Source organism: Ascaphus truei, chromosome 1 (genome assembly GCF_040206685.1).
Source record: "Ascaphus truei isolate aAscTru1 chromosome 1, aAscTru1.hap1, whole genome shotgun sequence".
Classification (NCBI taxonomy): Eukaryota; Metazoa; Chordata; class Amphibia; order Anura; family Ascaphidae; genus Ascaphus; species Ascaphus truei.
In genome coordinates this window covers 45,052,581-45,077,211 of record NC_134483.1, presented here as the reverse complement: position 1 = coordinate 45,077,211, position 24,631 = coordinate 45,052,581, and the positions used below count along the sequence as shown (strand labels likewise).

The 24,631-nt window shown below is 48.2% G+C and overlaps 1 protein-coding gene across 1 annotated transcript in view; it reads right to left on the bottom strand.

Moving 5' to 3' along the window:
• Nucleotides 1-24,631, bottom strand: part of LOC142496461 (O-acyltransferase like protein-like) — a 157,448-nt gene that overhangs the window by 87,741 nt on the left and 45,076 nt on the right. The window contains exons 2-5 of the mRNA XM_075603489.1: nucleotides 16,527-16,666; nucleotides 3,172-3,250; nucleotides 2,063-2,201; nucleotides 1,765-1,970 (exon numbers count right to left, since the gene is read on the bottom strand). Coding sequence (XP_075459604.1) covers nucleotides 1,765-1,970; nucleotides 2,063-2,201; nucleotides 3,172-3,250; nucleotides 16,527-16,666 — 564 coding nt within the window. The remainder of the gene's footprint in view (nucleotides 1-1,764; nucleotides 1,971-2,062; nucleotides 2,202-3,171; nucleotides 3,251-16,526; nucleotides 16,667-24,631) is intronic.

Below are 24,631 nucleotides of genomic sequence, written 5' to 3'. Positions count from 1 at the left end.
ATGGTTGGTGCACTTGTTGTACCTGCCCAGGCGATCCTGCACCCGGGTATGGTGGAAGATGATGAGGATCCACTGATGTCGCGTAGCCTCCACCTCTACGGTGGGTGGGTCCCACGTGGAGTGTACCACCATGTATAATGTCTCTATATTGAAACTGGGTGATCTGGTCCCAGATCACCTAAGGCCAGGATGCAGCCGCTCCTGCCTTTGTCCCTCACACTGAAGCTACAGGGGCAGTGTCCCTATCTCTTGGCCTATCTCTGCAGCAACCACATGCTGAGGGGTGTCGGGCCTAACAGGGGGTCTCTGGCCTAGTGCAGGTGCCACAGACACCTGCACCACCTACCCTATTGACGACCCAGCTCCGACTGACGTGCTCCTCAGCGCGACAAAGTATCCTTTCTCCTGCTCCGTTAACCCTGCAGCCCTATTGGCTGTGCCGCGCCTCGTGATTAGCAGCCCCAGTGCCTTCTGGGGGCTGTAGTCTCCGCGGAGCCCTTCCATCTAATGGGCGCCAATTGCGCGGTTGTGCTGCGCATGCGCAATCAATTGCAAAATGGCGGCGTTCTGTAGAGGGAGCCTCCAGCAAGCCAATCGCCGCTCCTCATCCCCCGCAGTGCCACTCACACCTCTCCCTGCATCCTCTGTCAGGCGCGACTGCGCCGAGAGGTAAGGGGACAAAGGGGCACCAGGGGACCCATGTTATACCTGATACTGAAGTACTTATTTACTTTGCACTATCGGAACTGGACTAACACAGCTATTTCTACTTAATTCATCATTTTGACCTATATCTTAACATTTGCTGCTTGTTGTCATACCACACGTTAGTAGCTGATGCAAGAGATATGTTACTGATAGAAAATAAAACCCTCATTGTGACCTTTAAAATAAGTAATTGCTTTCACTCAGTTCAAATATTGCTGTGGTCCTCCCTCATGTTTGGAGCTGTTAGCATTTATGTATTGAAGTCTATCTGCTCTCAGATTGCAAATTTGAAAGCGCATTACAAATTCACAGCATAACAAAATTGTATGGCTGTGTGTACTATTTTTAATCACTTTTTAGGTTACGTACAGATTGTGGCATCTTGTAATGTGCCTACAAGGTGTTATAGTGTTTGACGAACTTCCATACACACATTTGGCAGGAAGAGGAGACGTGTGCGGGTTTAAGTGCTTTCTACACTATTCCATGTCTGAGGGACTCGTTTGTTGGCCCTTACACATTTGTAAGGACCCATAGACTTCTATAGAATTGTACAGAACTTCATTTTAAATCCAATTCAGAATGTATTCTTTGTGTCACAAAACTAACTTGTAATGAATAGTTTTGCCCAGTCAATATATTGAGCAGTTCAGCGTTTCAAAGGCTTACAACTGTACTGCTCTGTGGCTTTGATAGGATTATGTAGACCATGAGTGGCCAACTCTAGTGCTCAGGGTCACCAACAGGTCAGGTTTTAAGGACATTCTTGCTTCAACACAGGTGGCTCAATCAGTGGCTGAGCCACTGATTGAGCCACGTTTGATGAAGCAGGGATATCCTTAAAACATGAACTGTTGGTGGCCCTTGAGGACTGGTCCCCTCTGATGTAGACAACATGTGGGGGAAAGCATGGATATGTACAGTGTGAAAGCCTAACAAAATCAGAGCAATACAATAAACTTTATGCAGACTGGGGAGGGGGGGGGGGGGGAAACATACAGACTTGTTGATTCACTTCCATCAGAAATGCAGAACACTTATAATGTTTGAATTTACTTTTTGCCGTCTTACTGATGTCGTTCTCGGTCAGGGGTAAGTGGGATTTCATTGCCGGTTTGTCTTGCTCTGTCGTTGCTGCCGGGTTTGTATAGGAAGTCATGCTCTTACACTGTGCGAATGGGGCAGAAGTGGCTTTCAGCGGCAGAATCTCAGCGTAAACGGACCCAATTATAGGCAAGAGGATTAACAAACCACTGAAACACCTGGCAGAAATAAAAGTAAGAATTTGTTAGCACCGTGTGCATTTAAAAAACCATGATGTTAATTGAAGTGTCGCTCATTAGCACATACTTACAGACAAACAAATGCAAATGCGTCGATAGAAAAAAGACCTCTAGAACATACGGTGTCAGTCACGGTTAGAAACGTTTCATTGTGAGTTACAAAAGGTGCCAAAGGGGCCAGGAATGAAGTATTCTTACGTTCAAAAACATCTGTTGAAAAACATATAAAAATGACTGCATTTATAGATTGAATGAAAAACTCGTGCACTAAATTGTTTTAAAGACACCTTCATTAGCCTGATCATTTTAAAAAAAATGCATCGGCGCTGTGTATGAGCTATATTAAATTAAATTGACAATATAATGACTTTCATAAGTTTGTTTTCTTGGCAGTCACCTTTAATCTGTGCTGTTGCATGTGAGAGCTAAAGTGCTTTGAGATTCATTAAAACATCGTTTGACGGCAGAAAAGAACCAGTGGGCTCACTTAGCTAATTTTCCTGTCTGGTGCAAAACCTCAGACCTTTTATATTTCACATTTCTTTCATGTTAGCCTTTTGTTTATTCCAAGCATTTTGCAATCCCATACTATATGAACCTCTACCACCTGTAATGGAAGGCCATTCCACCACCCTTTCTATAAAGAAATTCTTCCTCACATTTAACCTCCAGCTCTGGAGATGGCCTCTTGTTCTAGCACTTCTCTTCCTCTGAAATATGCTTCCCTCCTGCACCTTGTCGAACCCCTTTATATAATTTGAAAGCTTTAATCATATCTCCTCTCTCTCTCTCTCTCTCTCTAGCAATCTGTGCATATCGAGGTCCTTTAGGCTGAGTCCATGCTCCCTGCTTGCTCGCTGAGGCGCGCTGAGGCGCGCTGAGGCTCAGGGAAAGGACTGGAATGGAGCACCCCTGTCCTAGGAGATCCACACCAAATGCAAGAAGATTCCTATTGCTGCAGATGAAAATGTTTGCTCTTTGGTTTGGAGCAATTTTCACCTCCTAAACGTCTTGTCTTTTATATCTGTCTTTTATATCTAACTCTGTAGCCACATCTTAAAAATACATTTTTAGGGCTGCAATTATCCACACTCGTAGGCATTACACAAGTTTATGTTATTTATACAGTAAGTCAAGCGATTACTTATATGGAGTATTTAGAAAAGATCGTCGTTCTTACCCATTTTTGCCAATGATGTAATCTCTTCGCTAGTACATGAATTTGGAACGCACATCCCAACAACAAATGTTGTTCCTTCCTTCAGAAAAATAAAAAGCAGCTTTTTAGTACATGTTGGAATTGTTTAAACGTTGGATTACAGGTGGAGAAAAGTTAGTCCAGGGGAAAAAAAATCTCAACATTAATGATGTCATTATATCAGTGTTTGAGATCTTACCATAATGCATTTATGGATTTCAAATCTTGTTGAAGGTCTACGTCCTGCACTTGCTATTGTTAATATATATTAACAATAGCATATATAACTATATATATTTATATATACAGTGACAAGTAAAATGTTGTGAACCCCAATAATAATTACGGAAATTCCATAGTTTTTCCATGATAGTTTTCTTGAATCAAAGCCAGTCTTTTCTTAATTATCCCATAGGGTTTATATTAACTAAATCCATGTCTTTTGAAACAAACTGAATGAATGAATGAGACAAACAATGAGTAATAAAGAGTATAGATATGTGCAAAAGTAAGTTCAACCCTGGTTTTATCAGCTAAATTAAAGGGGATAATTAGAATCAGGTGTTTAAATAATTAGGTAGATCTTCAGGGGTCAGTATGGAAGCCCGCCCCCCCCCCCCCCCGGGAGCCCCTCCCTCCTATATAAAGATCAGAAACGTTGTGAGTTTGGTCTTCACCATACAGGTGTGTGGAAACATGTCATTCCACGAGCAAAATAAATCTCTGAAGACCTCAGAAAAGCAGTTATTGATGCTCATCAGTTTAGAAAGGGTTACACATCCATTTCAACGGATTTGGGCTCCACCAATCAACTATCAGATAGATTGGAGAAAGTTTAAGACCACAGTCACTCTACCCAAGAGCAGTTGTCCTACGAAAATCTCTCTAAGAACAAACTAGCAAATCATCCAGGTAGTCACAAAGAACCCCAGAGTAACATCAAAGGATCTGCATGGCTCTCTCATCTTGGATAATGTGAGTGTTCATGACTCAACTATCAGAAAAAGACTGGTGTTCATGTAAGGATCGCCTGGAGGAAACCACTGCTCTCTAAAAAGAACATTGCTGCCCATCTAAAATGTCACCAAAGAGCATATAGATGTTCCACAAGATTTCTGGAACAATGTGTTACGCCGGAGTAGCCCGCAGACCAGACCTGTCCCTAGAACTGAGGTGGCAGGTATGAATACACAGACCGACAGAGCGAGGGACGTGTCCGGGTTGTGGTATTAGATGGTGCCAGGCCAGATGGGGTGTATTGCGAGAATACTTGCCGATACCGTTTTTCCCAGAAGAATGGTTGTTGCCGTTGCCGAGATCAGGGGTAGGAGACGTATGGAGGGATCGAGATGAGTGCCGTGGTCGAAGGGAGCCAGAAGGTACGTAAACAGGAACAATCCGAAGTCGAGAGCCAAAGGGGGTAGTCTGCCAAGCCGCGTCAAAACCGAGAGAATCAAAGAACAAGCACTGTGAAACACCCATACAAAAACTATGACGAGCGAGGAAGCACAGAACAGAGAGGGTATATAAAGCTGGAACAGCCAACCAGGAGAGAGGGCGTGCCTGGAGGAGCCCAGGGAGCTTCAGAGCATTGGATGCTGTTCTTAGAGCTCAGGTGACACTCAGCAAGAGCCAGATTGTAACCATGCGTTGTTTGGGGGCGGAGCCTGAGTGGGGATAAGTTCAAGGGCTTTTGTATGTGCACTGTAAGTCCAACGTGTGCATGAGAGGAAGCAACGTGGGGTGCGCATGTGCGCGCGGGACGGCGATTCCGCGCCGACGGCTGCGGCGTAGAGCGTGGAGGAAGAACGGCATGGAGCGTCCCACCATGCCGATGGGTAAGTGATGAAGCTGAAGGGGGCTTGCGTGGTTGTAGTGGAAGGGTCTGAGCAGTGTAAGGAGAGAGGCGTGAGCTCCGCCTGAGGCGCTGTGCGCTCACATTCCTAACAGTACCCCCCTCTTCATGATCGCCTCAGGGCGATCCAAGAACGGCTTGTCCGAAAATTTCCTCCTAAAAGTCTTCAGGAGGCTGGGCGCATGGATGTCTTTGAGCGGAACCCAAGACCTCTCCTCGGGTCCGAAACCCCTCCAGTGAACCAAAAACTGAAGCTGCCCCCTGGAGATGCGGGAGTCCAGTAAGGATTGTACCTCGTATTCCTCGTTATTGAGTACCGTGACTGGATCTGGCTTGCTGGTCTGTTTAGGAAAGAAACGATTGGCAATGTGGGGTTTTAATAGCGAGGCATGAAAAACGTCTGGGATCCTCATGGAGGGTGGTAGTTTAAGGCGAAACGCCACTGGGTTAATCTGCTCCACGACGGGAAAGGGTCCCAAAAACCTAGGAGCCAGTTTAGGGGAAGGGACTCTCAAGCGGATGTTTCTTGACGAGAGCCATACTAAATCCCCTGGCTTGTAGTTGGGTGCCGGCCGACGGTGGCGATTGGCCTGAAGTCTAGCAGTATCGGCAGCCTTGTGGAGAGACTTTTGTACCTTGGACCAAATGTCTTGGAGAGTGGAAATCCGTTCGTCTACCGCCGGTACCCCAGAAGCCAGATTGGAAATGGGTAGGCAGGGAGGGTGAAACCCATAATTGACAAAAAATGGAGATTCTCGGGTGGATTCACTTCGGGCCGAATTGACCGCGTACTCTGCCCACGGGAGGAGTTGGGACCAATCGTCCTGGGAATCGGAGATGAAACATCTGAGGTATTTCTCCAGTGACTGGTTAGTTCTCTCTGTCTGTCCATTGGACTGGGGGTGGTATGCAGAGGAGAAAGAAGAGACAATTCCCAGTCTTTTAGTGAAGGTCCTCCAGAACTTGGAGACGAACTGGGATCCTCTGTCAGAGACAATGGAAGACGGAATGCCATGGAACCTAAAGATATGCTCGGAGAAAATGTCTGCTAGGACGGGAGAGGAGGGCAGTCTCTTGAGGGGGATGAAGTGGGCCCTCTTCGAAAACCTGTCTACGACAACTAAAATAGTGTTGAAGCCCCTAGACCTAGGGAGGTCGACTATGAAATCCATGGAGATATGGGACCATGGACGAGCAGGCACTGGCAATGGGAGAAGAAGTCCCTGAGGTCTCTGTGGAAGTGTCTTGTTCTGGGTGCATACAGGACAAGCGCGAGTGTATTCCGCAATGTCTTTAGACATACTGGGCCACCAAAAGTTCCGACGAATTAAGTCTAACGTCCTTCTGAAGCCCGGGTGACCTGCGGGTTTAGAGGAGTGTCCCCAATCTAGGACCTCTGGAATGAATCTGGGCGAGACGAAGAGCCTGTTAGAGGGGATCGCCGTGTTTGAAGGGATCTGTTGCTGGTCCCTTTTGATCTTGTCTAGCGATTTGAAGGTGGAAGTAGCCAAAATTCTTTCGGGAGGTAGGATAGGTTCCAAAGTTGCCTCAGGCCTGTCTTCCGAGGAGTATTGTCTGGACAACGCATCTGCCTTCACGTTCTTCGTTCCCGGGATATAAGATAGGTGATAGTTGAAGCGAGAAAAAAAAAGTGCCCAGCGAGCTTGTCGAGTACCGAGGCGACGTGCTCCTTCGATATAAAGTAAATTTTTGTGGTCCGTTAAAATAGAAAATGGCTCCCTTGACCCTTCCAACAGATGTCTCCACTCTTGTAGTGCCATTTTAACGGCCAATAACTCTCTGTTGCCGACGTCATAATTCCTCTCGGCGGAGGAAAATTTCTTTGAGAAATACGCACAAGGGTGAAGTTTATCCTGGGGCGAGTACCTCTGTGATAGTACAGCCGCTGCACCGCAGTCCGATGCGTCAACTTCTATGACAAAGGGAAGATCCGCGTTGGGGTGGCGCAGGATCGGTGCCGTGACGAATGCCTCTTTAAGGGCCTGGAAGGCGGAGATAGCTTCGGCGGACCAGGCAGATGGATCAGCCCCTTTCCTAGTCAATGCTGTGATGGGGGCCACTAGAGTGGAGAAATTGCGAATGAACTTCCGATAGTAGTTCGCAAATCCTAAAAAACGCTGGATAGCCTTGAGATTCTCTGGTCTGGGCCATTCCGTAACTGCCTGGAGTTTACCTGGATTCATCAAAAAGCCTTCGTCCGAAATAATGTAGCCCAGAAATTGGGTAGAGCGTTGATGGAAGGTACACTTCTCTAGTTTGGCGTACAGGTGATGTTTGAGTAGACGTGAGAGGACGTACGAGGTGTGACGAATGTAATCCTGGAGATTTTTGGAAAAGATCAAAATGTCATCTAAATAGACAATAACAAAGATGTTGAGCACCTCCCGAAATACGTCATTAATAAAGTCCTGAAAGACAGCCGGGGCATTACATAAACCAAAAGGCATGACGAGGTACTCATAATGCCCACAGCGGGTGTTGAAGGCTGTCTTCCACTCGTCGCCCTGCCTGATGCGGACCAAGTTGTAAGCCCCACAGAGATCCAATTTGGAAAATATCTTAGCCCCACGCAGTTTATCGAAGAGTTCCGTGATCAAGGGGAGAGGATAGCGGTTCTTGATGGTGATACCGTTCAAGCCCCGGTAATCAATACATGGCCTCAGAGTACCATCCTTTTTCTTCACGAAGAAGAACCCTGCTCCCGCCGGGGAACTGGAGGGCCGTATGAATCCTCTCTCAAGATTCTCCTTTATGTAGTCTTCCATGGCTTGAGACTCAGGTATCGACAATGGGTAAGTCTTGGACTTGGGCAAGGTGTATCCTGGGACCAAATCGATGGGGCAATCGTAGGACCGATGAGGAGGCAATTGTTCTGAGCGGACCTTGTTAAAGACCTCGCGGAAAGGGTGATACACAGGGGGAAGAATGGAGTCCTGAGTCATTGTGTTAGCCAAGAGTTTGGGAGACTTCCCTGACCTCGGTTTCCAGGTGATGGGGGTAGGTGAGACCCAGTCAATTGGAGGGTTGTTCTTCTGCAACCAAGGTAGGCTGAGGGTTACTGGCGTACCTGGGGCCTGGATGGTGTCAAGGACCAGGGTCTCGCTGTGGGAATAGGTAGATAGGAGGAGAGGTACGGTCTGTAGCGAGATTAAGGCTATAGACAGAGAACGACCGTCAATCCCAACCAAGGCAATAGGTTGGGCCTTCTTCACCAAAGGTATCCGGTTCTGCTTGGCGAAATCGAGGTCTACAAAGTTTCCTCCAGCACCGGAGTCGATAAAGGCAGCAGTAGATGTACGAAACTCAGCGCCTGCGAGAGAGATAGGAATCGTAAGTTTCTTAGGTAGTGCCTCCTTGGGGAGGGGACGAGAAGAGATAACACCCAGTGAGAGCCCCTCCATACTCACTGAGTGTTCCCATTTCCCGGACGCAAAGGGCATGCAAGGACCAGATGTTCAGGGGATCCACAGTAGAAACAGAGTCCGCCGGCGTAGCGGTGTTGTCGTAGTGGATTCCGGAGTTGTTGCACCCCTAATTGCATTGGCTCGGGAGGCTCCAGTGCCAGCTGCTGCGAAGGACGCGGTCTAGGAACCAGAGGAGAGTTCGGGAAGGGTGCTTGGAAGGTTAGTGGCCGGGCATGCTGACGCTCCGAGCGTCGTACCTGGATGCGTTGATAAATGCGTACGGCCAAGTCGATGAGCGCCTCCAATTGGTCTGGCCTGGGTTGCCGAGCAAGCTCATCCTTGATGGACTCCGAGAGACCTTGCCAGAAGACGGAGACGAGCGGCTCTTGTCCCCAGTTCGTCTCGGCGGCGGCGAGCGTGCGAAACTCCACTGCATACTGTGTCACCGATCTTCGCCCCTGAGTCATCTGGAGGAGGGAAACAGACGCCATCTCCTGGTGTGCAGGGGAATCAAAGACTTGTTGGAACTCACCCTTGAAGGCTAGGTAGTCTTGTGTCAGGTCCGGGCGCAACTCCCAGACTGGCGAGGCCCATGCCAGCGCGCTGCCCGTCTGTAGGTTGTACACGTAGGCTACCTTCTTCCGGCCGGTGTCGTACTGAAGGGGTGCCATTTCAAATTGAACCTCGCACTGGTTAAGGAAACCTCTGCACTCCTGCGGGTTGCCAGCGTACGGCTTGGGAGGCGGTATCTTCACGTCCTGACTGCTGGGTCTGACTGGTTCTGCAGCCTGTGGAGGAGAAAGAGGAACAGGTGCTTCCGGTACCAGAGCCGAAAGTTTGGCCATTTGGCGGGTTAGGGCCACAATCTGATCGGGTATGGCCTGGTTTTGCTGTATCAGCGTAGTGATTGCTTGCCTCAGTTCGGCCTGGTCTGCGTCTTGTGGGCTCGTCATAATGTTACGCCTGAGTAGCCCGCAGACCAGACCTGTCCCTAGAACTGAGGTGACAGGAATGAATACACACACCGACAGAGCTAGGGACGTGTCCGGGTTGTGGTATTAGATGGTGCCAGGCCAGATGGGGTGTATTGCGAGAATACTTGCCGATACCGTTTTTTCCAGAAGAATGGTCGTTGCCGTTGCCGAGATCAGGGGTAGGAGACGTATGGAGGGATCGAGATAGTGCCGTGGTCGAAGGGAGCCATAGAAAAACTATGACGAGCGAGGAAGCACAGAACAGAGAGGGTATATAAAGCTGGAACAGCCAACCAGGAGAGAGGGCGTGCCTGGAGGAGCCCAGGGAGCTTCAGAGCATTGGATGCTGTTCTTAGAGCTCAGGTGACACTCAGCAAGAGCCAGATTGTAACCATGCGGTGTTTGGGGGCGGAGCCTGAGTGGGGATAAGTTCAAGGGCTTTTGTGTGTGCACTATAAGTCCAACGTGTGCATGAGAGGAAGCAACATGGGGTGCGCATGTGCGCGCGGGACGGCGATTCCGCGCCGACGGCTGCGGCGTAGAGCGTGGAGGAAGAACCTCGTGGAGCGTCCCACCATGCAATGGGGTAAGTGATGAAGCTGAAGGGGGCTTGCGTGGTTGTAGTGGAAGGGTCTGAGCAGTGTAAGGAGAGAGGCGTGAGCTCCGCCTGAGGTGCTGTGCGCTCACATTCCTAACACAATGTTCTCTGTCACAGGAAGAACTCTTTGGCCTTAATGAGAAATGTTATGTTTGTTTTTTTGCCAAACACTGCATTCGAACAGAAGATTCTCATCCCGACAGTTAAGCATGGTGGTGGGAGTGTAATGTTTTGAGGTTACCTTGCTGCCCCAGGACCTGGATGGCTTGCCATCATTGACACAGGTTAACACAGATACCCAGCAAGCTCAAACTCCCCCACCCACCACAAAGTGAATATATATTTATGTCAACCAGAGAGCTACCCCCTGTCTCTCATCATTGACACAACCATGAATTCTGCAGTGTATCAGAAGATTCTAGAAGAGAATGTCAGGTCATCCGTCCGTCAGCTGAAGCTGAACTGAAAGTGGGTCATGAGTTGAAGCAGTTCTGTAAGGTGGATTGGGCCAAAATTCCTCAAAACCGATGTGAGAGACTGACCAGCAGTTACAGGAAACAAATAGTTGAAGTCATTGCTGCTCAAGGGGGTGCTACAAGGTACTCAAGCTAAAGTTTCACATACTTTTTCACACAGGAATATTGAATGTTCAATCCTTTGTGGATAAATAAATGTTTAAAAAGTATCATGTTTGTGTCATTTGTTCAGGTTATTTTTTATATCTTTTATTAGAACTTAGATTAAGATATAATAACATTTTAGGTTTGAAATATATGAAAATTCCAAAGAGTTCACAAACGTTTTCTTGCCACTGTAGTTAAGACACATACTGTACCACTTTAACGTCCACTACGATGATCTTTTAAATATGAACTATAGAAAGCAGATGTTCAAATATTGCATTTTCTTACTCAAATTTATTACGTGTAAATTGTGTGCCATCAGCTGATGTAATAATGCGGACTTTGCGTTATAAAAGAAAAGTCCCTGAGCACAGAAGCACATAGCCTTCATTTACACAGAAACTCATTTTTATCAACTTTTCAGTAAGATGAAATGGAGTGAAACACATAAAAGCCCTGAAGGACAGAGGTCCCCAACTCCAGTCCTTGAGGACCGCTAACAGTGCAGGATTTAAGGATAGCCTCTCATTAGCACAGGTGGCCCAATCATTTTGACTGAACCACCTGTGCTCTAGCAGGGGTATCCGTAAAACCTGCACTGTTAGTGGTCCTTGAGGACTGGAGTTGGGGACCTCTGCTGTAGGAGATGTGTGCAGAGGTGAAAACATGAGCAGTTTAGGGAAAAATAAATGTAGGCTTTTACTTCACCAAAATGCCATAAACAAATACATAGGCTTTTCCTCAGCCCAGGTGCAGCAAAAACAAAGTAGCAAAATAAAGGTTATGGCTTTCCTAGGCCACAGATCAGTTCCCCAGCGTACTGAAGTCCATATAGACCTGCATGCCCTGATGTACTTAGGAGGCAAGGACATGCACGTGTGCTCTGTACTCAGAGAGAGAGACACAGACTGCAGGAAGATCCAGGCTTTTAAACCCTCATAACGAGCCAAGTGAAAGTTGGTTAACTTCCTCAGCCTGCTCCCAGGCTGAAATTAACCAGCTCACTGCTGGACTCAGTAGCTACACGTTTTCCATGCATAGCAATTAGACCGGGAAACTACCCTGTCCCATTCCTCCCCTATTTGTGGGTAGCTAGGGCTACTGACGGCCGAAGCCTGTCACTCCACTCCCACTCGAGACATAATGGTAGGTAAAAAAAGAACAGTGGAGGGACAAATAGCACCCAGTTAACCCGGTATTGGAGTCTTCTCTTTTGCTATATTGACTTACAGTCAGTCAATCAAGTCTTCAAACTTCCCCTTAATCCCTTTGGTGTCTTCCACACTCTCGGACAGTTCCTTTGGCTTCCGACGACACTTGTGAATCTCGGTCTCTTTGCTTTTATCTCGAGGCAAAGAGTGACAAGGATTGAGACTGTTCAAGGCCAACCCTGAAGTTCATCGCTTCTTCTTTTCAACCTTTGAACATTCTGCCTCTGAAACTTCATGGTTTTCCTTAGTCTTTTCTCAAGGCGATTTTAACTCCTACCAGTAGGTACCCAAAACAGATAAGTGACTCTAGAAGGCTAAAAAAAAAACACAGAGAAGAGAGACTTCTGCTAAATGTGCACTCGTAGCTCAATCGTGTATTGCCTCATACTGTATGTAGTGATAAGGATGGGGATGTCTGACTGCAGCGTTACCACTAAGATTGCATCCATAGTGGTTGCTACGGCAAAACCAATGGAGGCCAATGTGCATGTACCACTTCGCTTCGAGGCGACCAATGCGTGGCGAGACAAACTTGTTTGTCTTTGCCACGCCATGTCCCGGTTACGTGAGCGGTTCAGCCAATGAGGGCGAACCGCTCACATGACGTCACGGGCATGCCCCCCATCGCGCAAACCGGCAGGCCACAGATCTTGGCATCTATATCCGAGGCCTAACACAGCAACTGTGAACACATTCTGCACTGAAGTGGAATGATCTACTTAAATGAACCCAGCATATGGGTGTAACTGTGAGGGAGGAGATTAAGATATAACTTTATTAAGAAATGTATAAAATATACAGTGCTTACAGTAATGGGAATGAGGGGATACTGATTCACCAATGAAAGACAAAGACAGACAAATAAATCCTAATCTAAAAATACAAAAAGGGAATATTAAAATGATGTGCTGTAAGGTGTTAATAAAAATCACACGCTCACAGGATCCCCACTAGTACCAGTTGCTGACCCCAGGATGTTGGTCACTGAGGTGGATATGACTCAGGTGTTCACAGTAGAACAGTGCCCTAGTCTCAGACAAATAGAGGTCTCAACCCTAGGGATGTTTTAACTTATGTGAGAACTATATGTTTTATATATTTCTTAATAAAATTATATCTTAATCACCTCCATCACAGTTACACCCATTTGCTGGGTTCATTTAAATGGATCATTCTACTTCAGTGCAGAATGTGTTCACAGTTGCTGTGTTAAAGTGCTAACGCTGCAGTCAGGCAGCACCATCCTTAGGCCTTAATTATACCAAAAACTGCAGAGCTGCAAAGCGATCTGGTGACGTCATCGTAGCGACGTCGTGCGTGCTACATGTGAACATGCCATAGACATTTGTAGCGCTACTGCAGGGAGATATGGCCAGATTGGTTGCTTGATGATGCACTGTGATTGGCCGTGCAAATCACGTGATGCGGCCGTCGAGTTTGAATAACAAAACTCAAATGGAGACAAACCCTTTGCAGTACTTCACGGTGCTTACGTCGCGCTTGGTATGTGCACTCGTATTGTTTTGTTTTATTTTGATTTTCAGGCACACGCTCTCATGTGCGATTTTTTTTGTATAATCACGTTCTTAACACTACAGTGCGAGGCAATACACGATTGAGGTACGATTGCACGTTAAGCAGAAGTCTATTTTCTGTGGGGTTTTTTCCTACATACTCACTTCTCTGTGCACCTTGTATTGTATTGTATGTCTTTATTTATATAGCGCCATAAATGTACATAGCGCTTCACAGTAGTAATACATGTCATATAAATAACAAATAATATAAATAACAGATCATGGGAATAAGTGCTTCAGACATACTGTAAAAGTAACATTAAGGAAGGAGTCCCTGCTCCGAGGAGCTTACAATCTAATTGGTAGGTAGGGAGAACGTACAGAGACAGTAGGAGGGAATACTAGTAAGTGCGTCTGCAGGGGGCCAAGCTTTATGTGTCATGTGTCCATGATTATCCAGTGCTACTCATATGCTTCTTTAAGCAGATGTGTCTTAAGGTGGGTCTTAAAGGTGGATAGTGAGGGGGCTAGTCGGGTATTGAGGGGAAGGGCATTCCAGAGGTGTGGGGCAGAAAGTGAGAAAGGTTTAAGGCGGGAGAGAGCTTTAGATACAAAGGGGGTAGAAAGAAGACATCCTTGAGAAGAACGCAAGAGTCGTGATGGTGCATAGCGAGAAATTAGGGCTGAGATGTAAGGAGGGGCAGAAGAATGTAAAGCTTTAAAAGTGAGCAGGAGAATTGAGTGTGAGATACGTGATTTAATCGGAAGCCAGGAGAGGGATTTCAGGAGGGGAGATGGGGAGACAGATTTAGGAAAGAGTAGAGTGATTCTGGCAGCAGCGTTTAGGATAGATTGTATGGGAGACGGGTGAGAGGTAGGAAGGCCGGACAGCAGGAGGTTGCAGTAATCGAGACGTGAGAGAATGAGGGCCTGAGTCAGAGTTTTAGCAGTTGAGTAACAGAGGAAAGGGCGTATCTTTGTGATATTGCGGAGGAAAAAGCGACAAGTTTTAGAAACGTTTTGAATATGAGAGGAGAATGAGAGAGAGGAATCAAGTGTGACCCCTAGGCAGCGTGCTTGGGCTACTGGGTGAATGATCGTATTTCCAATAGCAATGTGGAAGGAGGTAGTAGGGCCAGGTTTGGGAGGAAGTATAAGGAGCAACCTTACCCTTGTCTGATAAATAAACGACATTAATTAGCTGCAGCAGGAGCCCAAAACCTCTCACTCTACAAGGCTTCGTCACGTGCTAATATGCTGTCTTGGTTGATCATATTGCATCAATCCTAGTCAAAAGAATGCCGATTCAGCGACAAGGTACCTTCCTTTTGGGAGTATGTTTGGGTAACTTATCTGACATGTCTAGTGACTACAAATAGTAGATAGACAAATAGATAGTTTCCTATCAAATCCTGCATCTCGCACTCAAGTCTCTTCCTCACTTTTAAAGCTTTACACTCTTCTGCCACTCCTTACATCTCAGCCCTAATTTCTCACTATGCACTATCCCGACTCTTGCGTTCCGCTCAAGCATTTCTTCTCTCTACCCCCCTGTGTATCTAAAGCCCTCTCCCGCCTTAAACCTTTCTCACTGACTGCCCCACACCTCTGGAATGCCATTCCCCTCAATACCCGACTAGCACACTCTCTATTCACCATTAAACACACCTGCTTATCGAAGCATATGAGAAGCTCCGTGGCTAATACTATATACCTGATACATAAAGCTTGGCCAACTGCAGACGCACTTACCAGAATGCCCTGCTACTGTCTCTGTACGTTCTTTCAACCTACCAATTAGATTGTAAGCTCTTCGAAACAGGGATTCCTTTTCCTAAATCTTACTTTTATGTCTGAAACACTTATTCCATGTTGTGATATTTGTATTATTTGTTATTTATATGACTGTCACGTGTATTACTACTGTGAAGCGCTACGTACATTAATGGCACTATATAAAGACATACATACATACTACAACTAGCATCAGGTTTACTTCGGGGCATGGTTTAGCATGCCGATATGGACAGTGTAGGTACAGTTTTTACACTCTTGACTACTTGGTACCACAAGACTAATGTGGAATGTTGAATGTCTAGAAACTGGCACACAGGAGCTGGTAATGCCCACATGAGAAAAAGGGAATGGCAGGATGATGAGAACAATGAGAGACTGCATTGAGAGTATAAGGCTAAGGCCCTGTCTCTCCGCTGTAACGCGCGCCCGCGCTTTTGGCGGCGCGTTCAGCCAATTCCCCAGTCTGCAGCTCACTGCAGGAGGAGAGACCGGGGGGGGCGTGGCGGAGGAGTGATGGGGGCGCGGCCATGACGTCACCCGGCAGGTTCGCCCTCATTGGCTGAACCGCCGAGGGCGTGCCTAATCGCTCGACGTGAGTCCTGCTCTCAATTCTATTGAGAGCAGGAGCAGCTCTCGCCCCAGCGCTGCGGCCCCCCCTCGCAGCGGGCCCGGCGCCATTGCGGGGAGGGCTCTCGTGCGCGCAGCGTCTGCTGTGGTAGGCAGCGGGGGCAAGGCCTAAGAAAGAGAGAGGTCAGGTATTACTTGTGTTAGGCATATTTAACATATGACCTGTGTGTACCAGTTTCTGTACACAATCTATTTACTTCCAATGCTGTCATTAACCCTTTACCTGATGGTATAAACTCTGCCTAATATCTAATTTCATCTGTCTTTATCAGTTAGTGTACTGTGGGATTTTCAGTGGTGTTACTGTTAACTCTTTCCCGCGTTGCCAATGATTGGCATCCATAAACAAATGCATTATTTTATCTTGCTTAAAATTACATCTATACTTCAATAGTAAGCTAAATATCAGCTGCAGGGTTTTGAGAATAAATTCATATGTTCCTCATAATCCAAAACCAAACAAAATTGAACTCTAGGAAAACCAAATGCTAATTTTTTTTTAGAACCAAAACCGTCTCGTTACTCTAGCTTTAATCTATTAACCCTATGTCCGCCACATCCATAACTGCAGTTTGGTTATATGTGGCACTGCACATTTTTATTCCCCGATGTTCAATACATTTACATTTAAGTGCAAACTATTATTTACAAGCATTATGATACATGTAAAAGTTTGCAATATAAGAGAATGGTAGTTTAAATCTCTGCACCTGTTCCACTTGCACTTTGCAGTATTCCCCTTGGAAATTGCCAGAAGGAGCTTCAGCCGAAAGGCATTCACTGTATGATCCAAGTCTGTCGATATTCCCATTCAGAATGTTACTTCCTCCTTTTCCTAAAGCATCATACACTGCAATAGAAAATGTAACACATTTATACTCACAACAACCTGTACGGCTGCTCTGCGCTGCAGCGGCCCTGAAGAGCGAGGATGGGTTTGTGTATCAGGTTAAAATAAAATCCTGATTTTATAAATCCATCCTCTGTGCAAGGATTTATTTTTCTGCAGTTTGTGCATAATTGTAATTGTTATTGTGTTTCCTCCTGATTATGGTTACGCGCTTGTTAAAGTCTGCGGTGTGCTACAGTTCTCTCTCGTGCTTTGTGTTACAGTTCCATTGCTCTGTGTGTAGTTGCTATCGCTAAGTTCAATAAGTTAAGACCTTTCTACCTTAGGTTCTCTATTTACAGCACTAGAGATATACACAGACCTTACTTCAATTACATCATGAAGACTGAAATTAGATGCAAAATGTGAACGTTTGAAACTCCTGTAATGTCTGTGAAAATATAGATTTCAAGAGTGGAGCCCAACAGAAAGACACATTACCAGGGGACAAGTACAGTATGGTTACAGCAACAGGAAATAGTGTGGAGACAGATTCGTACAAGTGGCATAATGTACAAACTTTAAAGAAGCAATCCAAGTCGTTTTTTGTTTCCCCCCTTCATTTTTTTAAAATACAGAATTGAAGCAGGGGGTCTCCGGAGCTGAACCCCATTCGTTTTAGTTATGGGGACCCCCTGGTTCTGGAGATACTTACCTCCATAGTGGGTGCCGGTTAGGGTTGCCAGGTGGCTTCTCCAAAAATACTGGACACAATGGTGAAATATGTGACACGCTCAAGACACACACACACACACACACCTCTCTCTGCTCTATGCGGTTTCCTCCTCTCTGCCCTACCCGCAGACTCCGGACACCTCCTGCTGATTGGCAGAATTACCCAGCAGCAGACAATCAAGATGGAGGAAGCTGTCCAGCCCCCTAGCAACAGCCCTGCTCTCTCCCTGCTTGGGGAAATCCTGCAGCCCCCCAAAGCCGGTCAGGTCGCTACAGTATGTCCAGAGAGGTAATACCGGTATACACATACATGCCCAGTATTACCTCTAATGTTTTACTGGAAAGTGTTAAAATACAGGAGAGTGCAGTTCAATACCGGACACCTGGCAACCTCACTGCCGGTAGCCACTCCAGAGTTCACATTATGGCCGCTTTTCAAAGCTCCCGAGCCTTGCAGGCCAATAGGAAGCCGTGACGTTATGCGGTGTGGTTTCCTATTGGCCCATATGGCCTCTAGGCTTTAAACTGCAGGACATACTGCTTGCAACCGCAGCACAAGAAAGACCACTGGGGAGACCTTCAACCAGCAATGAGTCAACTGAGGCTGAAGATTATGATTGACATATACAGTACAGAATAAATATTTTTAGGCTGTAGCACCTTTTCCCCCACCCTAAGTGAGATCATGTAGCTACCGGTGTATTCTGGTGCTGGTGCATACCAGTAAGGTAGAACAGAAGGCCTGAGATCTCCGCGATGGAATAGGGAGTGCATCAGGACAGGCTATCGGGGATGGTTCTTCAGTCAGCCCAGCACCTCCAGCCCAGGAGGATCCTGGTGCAGCCAGCATGAACCTCATAGGCAACTCTTCTTGTGGTCTAACCCTCCAAACATCACACCAGAGAGGGTATAACTGGGGTTTATTGGGTACATCATAGATATTACAGGTTCCATTCCCTGAAGGCCGTACCCTGGGCTTGAGGCCCTGAGCACCCCTCCTCAGCATACCTTACCCCCTAACAGGGCAAGGCCTCAGGCCACTCCTGTCCAGGAGTGACTTACTGCTGTGTCCTCATAGCAGGAAGGGCAGCACAGAACTAACTCCCAGAACCCTTGCTCTAACCCAGGGGTGCGCAAACTTCCTGTGCTGCGCCCTCCCTGTCCGCTCTCCTCCTCGGTCACGCCCCGATTGGACCTATCTGGGACCTAAGGGGGTTATCTGGCCTAGTTTGGGTGCCACTGACACTCAGACCCTACCTTCTCTGTCCTGGCTCAAACTGCCGTGGTGTTCCTCAACCACGCCAAAAGTATATTTTTCTCCAGCCGGGACCGCTGCAGCCCTATAGGCTGTGCTGTGCCGCGTGACCTATGCTCCTGGGGCATTCTGGGGAGTGTAGTTCCCCTGCGGAGCTTTGCTTCTAATAGCCACCGCAACTGTGAAGCCTCTGCGCATGCGCAAGCTTCTACAATGCCTGGAACCCTCTCTGCACATGCGCGAGTCTGCCGCGCATTCACGGCAATTTAAGATGCCTGCGCCCTTTGCGGCGTCCGCCCCTGAACTCCCGGCGGGTCTGTTCGCTCCTCTGACGGCACCTGCATGCAGCCGCAACCCCCACCGGATCGCCCTGGTAGCCGCCCCCCCTCACGCAGCCCGAAGGTAAGAGGGGAACCTGGCTACAACTAGATACTGGCAGACCTCTGTGATTAACCCAGCCTACGGACATACGTTATGTTTGATTCACACTCTAAACCCCTGCCTATCACACTTGCAGTGACATATTAGCAACAATGTGCTACAGGAAATCAGCAAATCGGGGGTTAAATCTGGATTGAGCTATAACAGGGGTGCGCAAACTGGGGTGCGCGGCGGTTACAGAGGCCCCGCGCTGAGAGGGCAAGGCCTCTGTCAACGTACTTACCCGGCTTCAGTCACGCATCTCCAGGGTAACGCAGTGTCAAATGACGCCCATTACCATGGAGACGTGACGTCACATGACCCCACAGCGTCATTTCAGGGCACAACAAAAGTGAGGGGGGGGCGCGACCCAGGAGGACAGTAGGCAGGGAGGGGCGCAGTGCAGAAAGTTTGCGCACCCTTGAGCTAGCAGATCCTTTCTGCCATCTTTTCACAATGTGATCACACCAACACTGTGCCATATTTTAGTTTGATTTTGACACTTCACGTTCTATATTTGCCATATTTTTTAAGTTCCTTAATAAAAGTTAAGTGATAAGTAACGCACTAATCAACCTGCAACTGGGAGTTTTTGTTGCCACTACATGGATTCCACTACATGGATTGTTGCCACTACATTAGCGGAGCAAGGGCTTCTGTATGTAATGCTATTTGAAGGAGTTGGAGAAGAGATAAATGTGATTGTGCAGAGAGTGAACTATGAGAGCAGAGTAAGGCTAGGGCCCCAGTGCTCACTGCGGCACGTGCATGGGTGAAAGCCGCAATCTGCGGTCTATTGTGGAGCGATGGGATGCGCACCCATAATGGGGTGGGAACGCCAATGATGTTTTTCAATACCTGCACTCCTATTGGTCCACACTATCTGCCTTGCCATTGGCTGCCTGGACGCCACGTGATCGCGTAGCCGCATGGGAAGACAATTCTTGTCCATGACACGTGAGCGGTTCCAGCCAATGAGGGCAAACCGCTCATGGCTACGCCTCCGCCACGCCACCCTGTCTCCGCTTTGCAGTTTCCCTAGTATAATCAAGATGCCGCTCGGCGGCAGCATAAGGGTGGCGTCACCGGATCACGCTGCCGCTCAGCGGCATTTAGTATAATCGAGCCCTTAGGGGCCACCTTTGCTGTGACTCGGGTGCTATTTCTTAGAAAGTCAAAATTAAGAATTTCAAACTTGCCCTCTTGTCATATACTGATACCAGGGGACTGGCCTGGGGGGCGAGGGCATAATTGTGCCCCGGGCCGGTCAGATTGGAACAAATTTGGCCTGTTGGCAGCAGAGAAGCTGTGTTCCGCACTGTACATTACAGCCAGCAGGTGGCGCTGCAGAGCCCAGCAGCTCATCTCCCAGGCTTCCTGCAGTGTGCTGCTGTTAATGGGAAGTGTGTGTAAATGTGTATGATGCATTGATGTATGTGTGATGCATGGATGTGTGTGTGTGGAAATAATTAGATAGATAGATAGATAGATAGATAGATAGATAGATAGATAGATAGATAGATGTAGCCAGGTTCCCCTCTTACCTCCGGGCTGCGTGAGGGGGACAGCTGTTGTGCTCTGCGGTGCGGGGAGTGGGCGAGCGAGTCGCCTGTGTTCCGGAGAGGGCGTCACCATCTTGTAAGGAGCCGCACATGCATACTACGTTCCGTGCATGCGCTCAGGGGACCACGCCAGTCGGGAGAGGGAGCTGGATCAGGCAGGTAGTGTCTCAGAGCCAGTGGCTCTGAGACGAGGCCGAGTATATCCCCCTTAGGCCCCGGCTCATCATAGCTTGTGGTTACTTCAGGGAAGGCCCCTTAGATAGGGACACATTCCCATTTTACTGTCTAGTGTCAGGGACACCGTGAAGACGCCGCGCAGTCTGTGGTGAGATTCAGACTCGGACGCCAATGAGATTATCCACAACGGAGCTTGTCTGGCCTGCTGCCTGTGGGCCTGCTCCTCCACCCCACCACCACACCCCCCACCCCCGTGGGATGGAAGGGAAGCGCCCCCCGTGCTTCCCCCGTGCGCCAATTGAGCTTCCCCCGCGTGCGCCAACCCAGCTTCCCCCGAGCGCGCCTCTTGCCCAGTCTTGCCAGTCTCACCCAACACCCCAAGCCGCGGGAAGCATCTGGCAGGACAGGAAGCAGCACCCACCCGGTCAAGCTCAGTCACCCACCCAGTCACTCCCCCACCCACTCACTCACCAGGCAGTCACCCACCCAACTCACCCACCCAGTCAGTCACCCACCCAGGCAGGCAGTCACCTGTCTTTTGTTGAAAATATAAAAATAAACAAATATGCAATTTTTGTATGCAATGTAATGTTTTTTTCCGTATTAAATAAGAAGATAGTTAAGTAAAAGTTGCGCAGTAAAAAATATTTTTTCATGGTAGGTGCGCTATGGGTTGGGGGGGGGGCTTGCTCCTTTCATTTGTCCTGGGCCCCATGATTTCTGTTGGCGGCCCTGCATAATACGGGTAGGTAGTAGTGGATGACACTGGGGAAAGCAAATGAGAGAAGGAAAAAAGGGAAGGGAAAAAAGGGGGGAGAGGGAAGGGAGGTAGAAAAGAAGTGGATAAATGCCCCCCCAAATGAATTGCCTTTGTGATATTGATTGACAGTCCACCAGAAAAAAACAAATATTACCAGATACCAACAAACAATAAAATAAACAGATAGTGATCCCATACTAGTATACTGCCTGCATGGGACATCTCATAAACATGTTACAGCTCCAAATTTTATAAGTGAAATGCTCTTCAGCAAGGAACGTGAGAATAAGGCTGGGATTATTCTCCCTGCGCGGCCACGTGCGAACGAGCGCGCCGCCGCACACTCCTGCAGTCGAAGTGATTGGTGAACTTGGCTGCAGGAGATTGTAGATGCGTGGCGGGGGCATGGCGGACGCGTCACGAAGCTGGTTCGCCCTCATTGGCTGAACCAGCTCACATGCGCAGACGTCACGCGGCAGCCGCCTGAAAATACAACATTTGTTGTATTTTCAAAACACTGCCGCGTCAACGCGCCTCTCCGCCTGTAGGCGCGGGGGTAGCTCCCATAGGAAAATACAGCAGAGTTGTTGCCGGGCGCGCGCACGCAAGCACATGCACGCAGCAACGTCAGCGCCATAATCCCAGCCTTAGATAAAATGAGCCGACCCAATACATGTTACTGCGCTCTAGGGTCACCTGATGCATTAATATGGTGTATGGCTGATCCAGAGAGTCAGTTCCTGGGAAACATGGTGCAGTGTTCAGGGGAAGTTTTCATTCTTCATCCAAAGCCTTTATACACAGGAGGTCATCTGATTTCATTACCTTCAGCCTGACAGGTCCAAAGTTCAGCTGTTACATTTAATGAGTTAATAAAACATTAGTCGTTGTCCCATTGAGAATTTAGTGCATTCATGGTTCTCTCATCCCTGTCCTACTGTCTTCTGGTCACTATAACCCTGCCGTTCTACAGGCACTACAGTGGTAGCAGTCAATTGGAGGCTGTGGCACCTCCCCCCAGAGCTCACTCCTCCTCCTTCACCTTTTTAACTTGGGAGGTCATTTCATTTGCTGCAGGAACAAGACCCATTATGGTTTTTTCCCCTCTCACAGGGGTAAAAGGAAGGGTTATGCATAGTCCTTGTTTTCCTGTGTGTAGCTGTGCTGGAGCCTGCTTCTCTTCCACTCAGAGCTCCCAGGCAATTGCTGAAGAATCAGGTTGTATTCTTTCTTTTTTTCTTTTATTCTTTATTCTTTGGTATAATTTGGTGTGGATCTGTGGGGGAGTATACTGTGAGTATACAGTGGTTTTTGTAGAGGGTTTGGGTGTTTTTTTCAGGTTTAAAAACCGTTTTTGTTTTCACCCAGAGGCTGCTGTATTTCAACCCAGCAAAGCTGCAATTTGGCTGGCAGGAATTGCAGTCTCAACCCCTCTCCCCTCCCCCACCTCTGGTTGTTTTTTACTTCCAGTTTTCACTTTAATTTAAAGCCTGATTTCTTTCTTTTTCATTTGCAATTGAGAGCTCTGTGTCTTACTTTAAAACCTTCTTTTTTGTGTGTGGTTTCTTGTAAGAGAGAGAGAGTTAATAATTAAGGGGAGAAAGAGAAGATTACAGCAGGTTTAAAAAGCTGTTTTCTTTTCCCTCCCTGTGCAGAGAGATAGTTAATTGGTTCTTAAAAAGACAGTTACCTCTCTGCATCTCTCTCCCTAAGCACTATTTCATCCCCTTACTTAGAGGCTTATTTCATCATGCCTGGGGGGAATAGGACTAGTGCAGCAACAGGGGCCACACCTGGACATCGGACTCCAAAAACTGGGGCCCCTAGGAGCAATAACCACAGCCCTAGGCCTGGTACTTCCAGTGCCCTGGCTACACCTCCCCCAGCTCCTGTTGTCAGTTTAACCCCTGCAGTCCCAGTTCCAATTTGGGCGCAGGTGGCAGCTGCAGGCGTTGACCCCAGTAATAACAATGCTGGGGCCACGCCCTGTCTGAGCAGGAAGCTTGGGGTGAGGTGCCCAATGCCACCTGGCCTTAGCATGGAGATTTATGTTAGGGCTGTGGCAGACGTTGTGGGTCCCTCTGCTGTGGTGGCGGCCAGCAAGATGTACGGGAGAGGCGTTTTCTTCCTCCGTACGCTGGCTGCCAAGCACACCCTGGTGCAGAAAGGCATCAGTGTAGGGGGAACCTACATCCCTGTAGAACCCATGGAGGGGTTAGGCACTAGAATTATTCTCTCCAATGTGCCCCCTTCATCCCAGATAGCCTCATGCGGCTGCACCTGCAAGTCCTGGGAGACATTAAGTCTCCCATAACAAAAATTCCGCTGGGCTGCAGGGATAGAGCGCAGAGGCACGTGCTCTCATTTAGGCGGCAGGTACAAGTGCTGCTGCCGGGGAGCACAGAATCTGTGGAGGGTTCTTTTAGGGTGCCCTACGAGGGCATAATGTACACAGTGTTCTATGGCACGGAGGGAATTAGATGTTATATGTGCAAGGAGCTGGGGCACACTGGGAACAGAGGACCTATCCCAACTCCTACACCCACCCCTCCCTCTGCCAAGACACCCCGTACCGCTGTGCCCACCACAGCAGGGCCCTCAGGGGACCAGGTCCCTCCAGGGACCACAAGAGATGTTGCTGTCCCATCTGGAACAGTGACTTCTGCACCTCTCCCTGGAGAGCGGAGAGAAGGAGAGGGGGTCGCCCTGGAGCGACCACCCTCTGTTATCACTGTCTCCCCCCGAGGGGAAATACCCTGTGCCGCTGCGCCCACTGCAGCGGAGCCCTCGGGGGCCAAGGTCCCTCCAGGGACCACAGGAGATGTCGCTGTCCCATCTGGAACAGTGACTTCTGCACCTCTCCCTGGAGAGCAGAGAGGACAGGGGGTCGCCCTGGAGCGACCACCGTCTGTTATCACTGTCTCCCCCCCGAGGGGAAATACCCTGTGCCGCTGCGCCCACCGCGGCGGAGCCCTTGAGGGCCCAGCCCTCCCCTGGGTCCACAGAAGATGTCACTGGCCCATCTCAAACAGTGACATCTGAACCTCTCCCCAAAGAACAGAGGGAGAAGGAAAAGA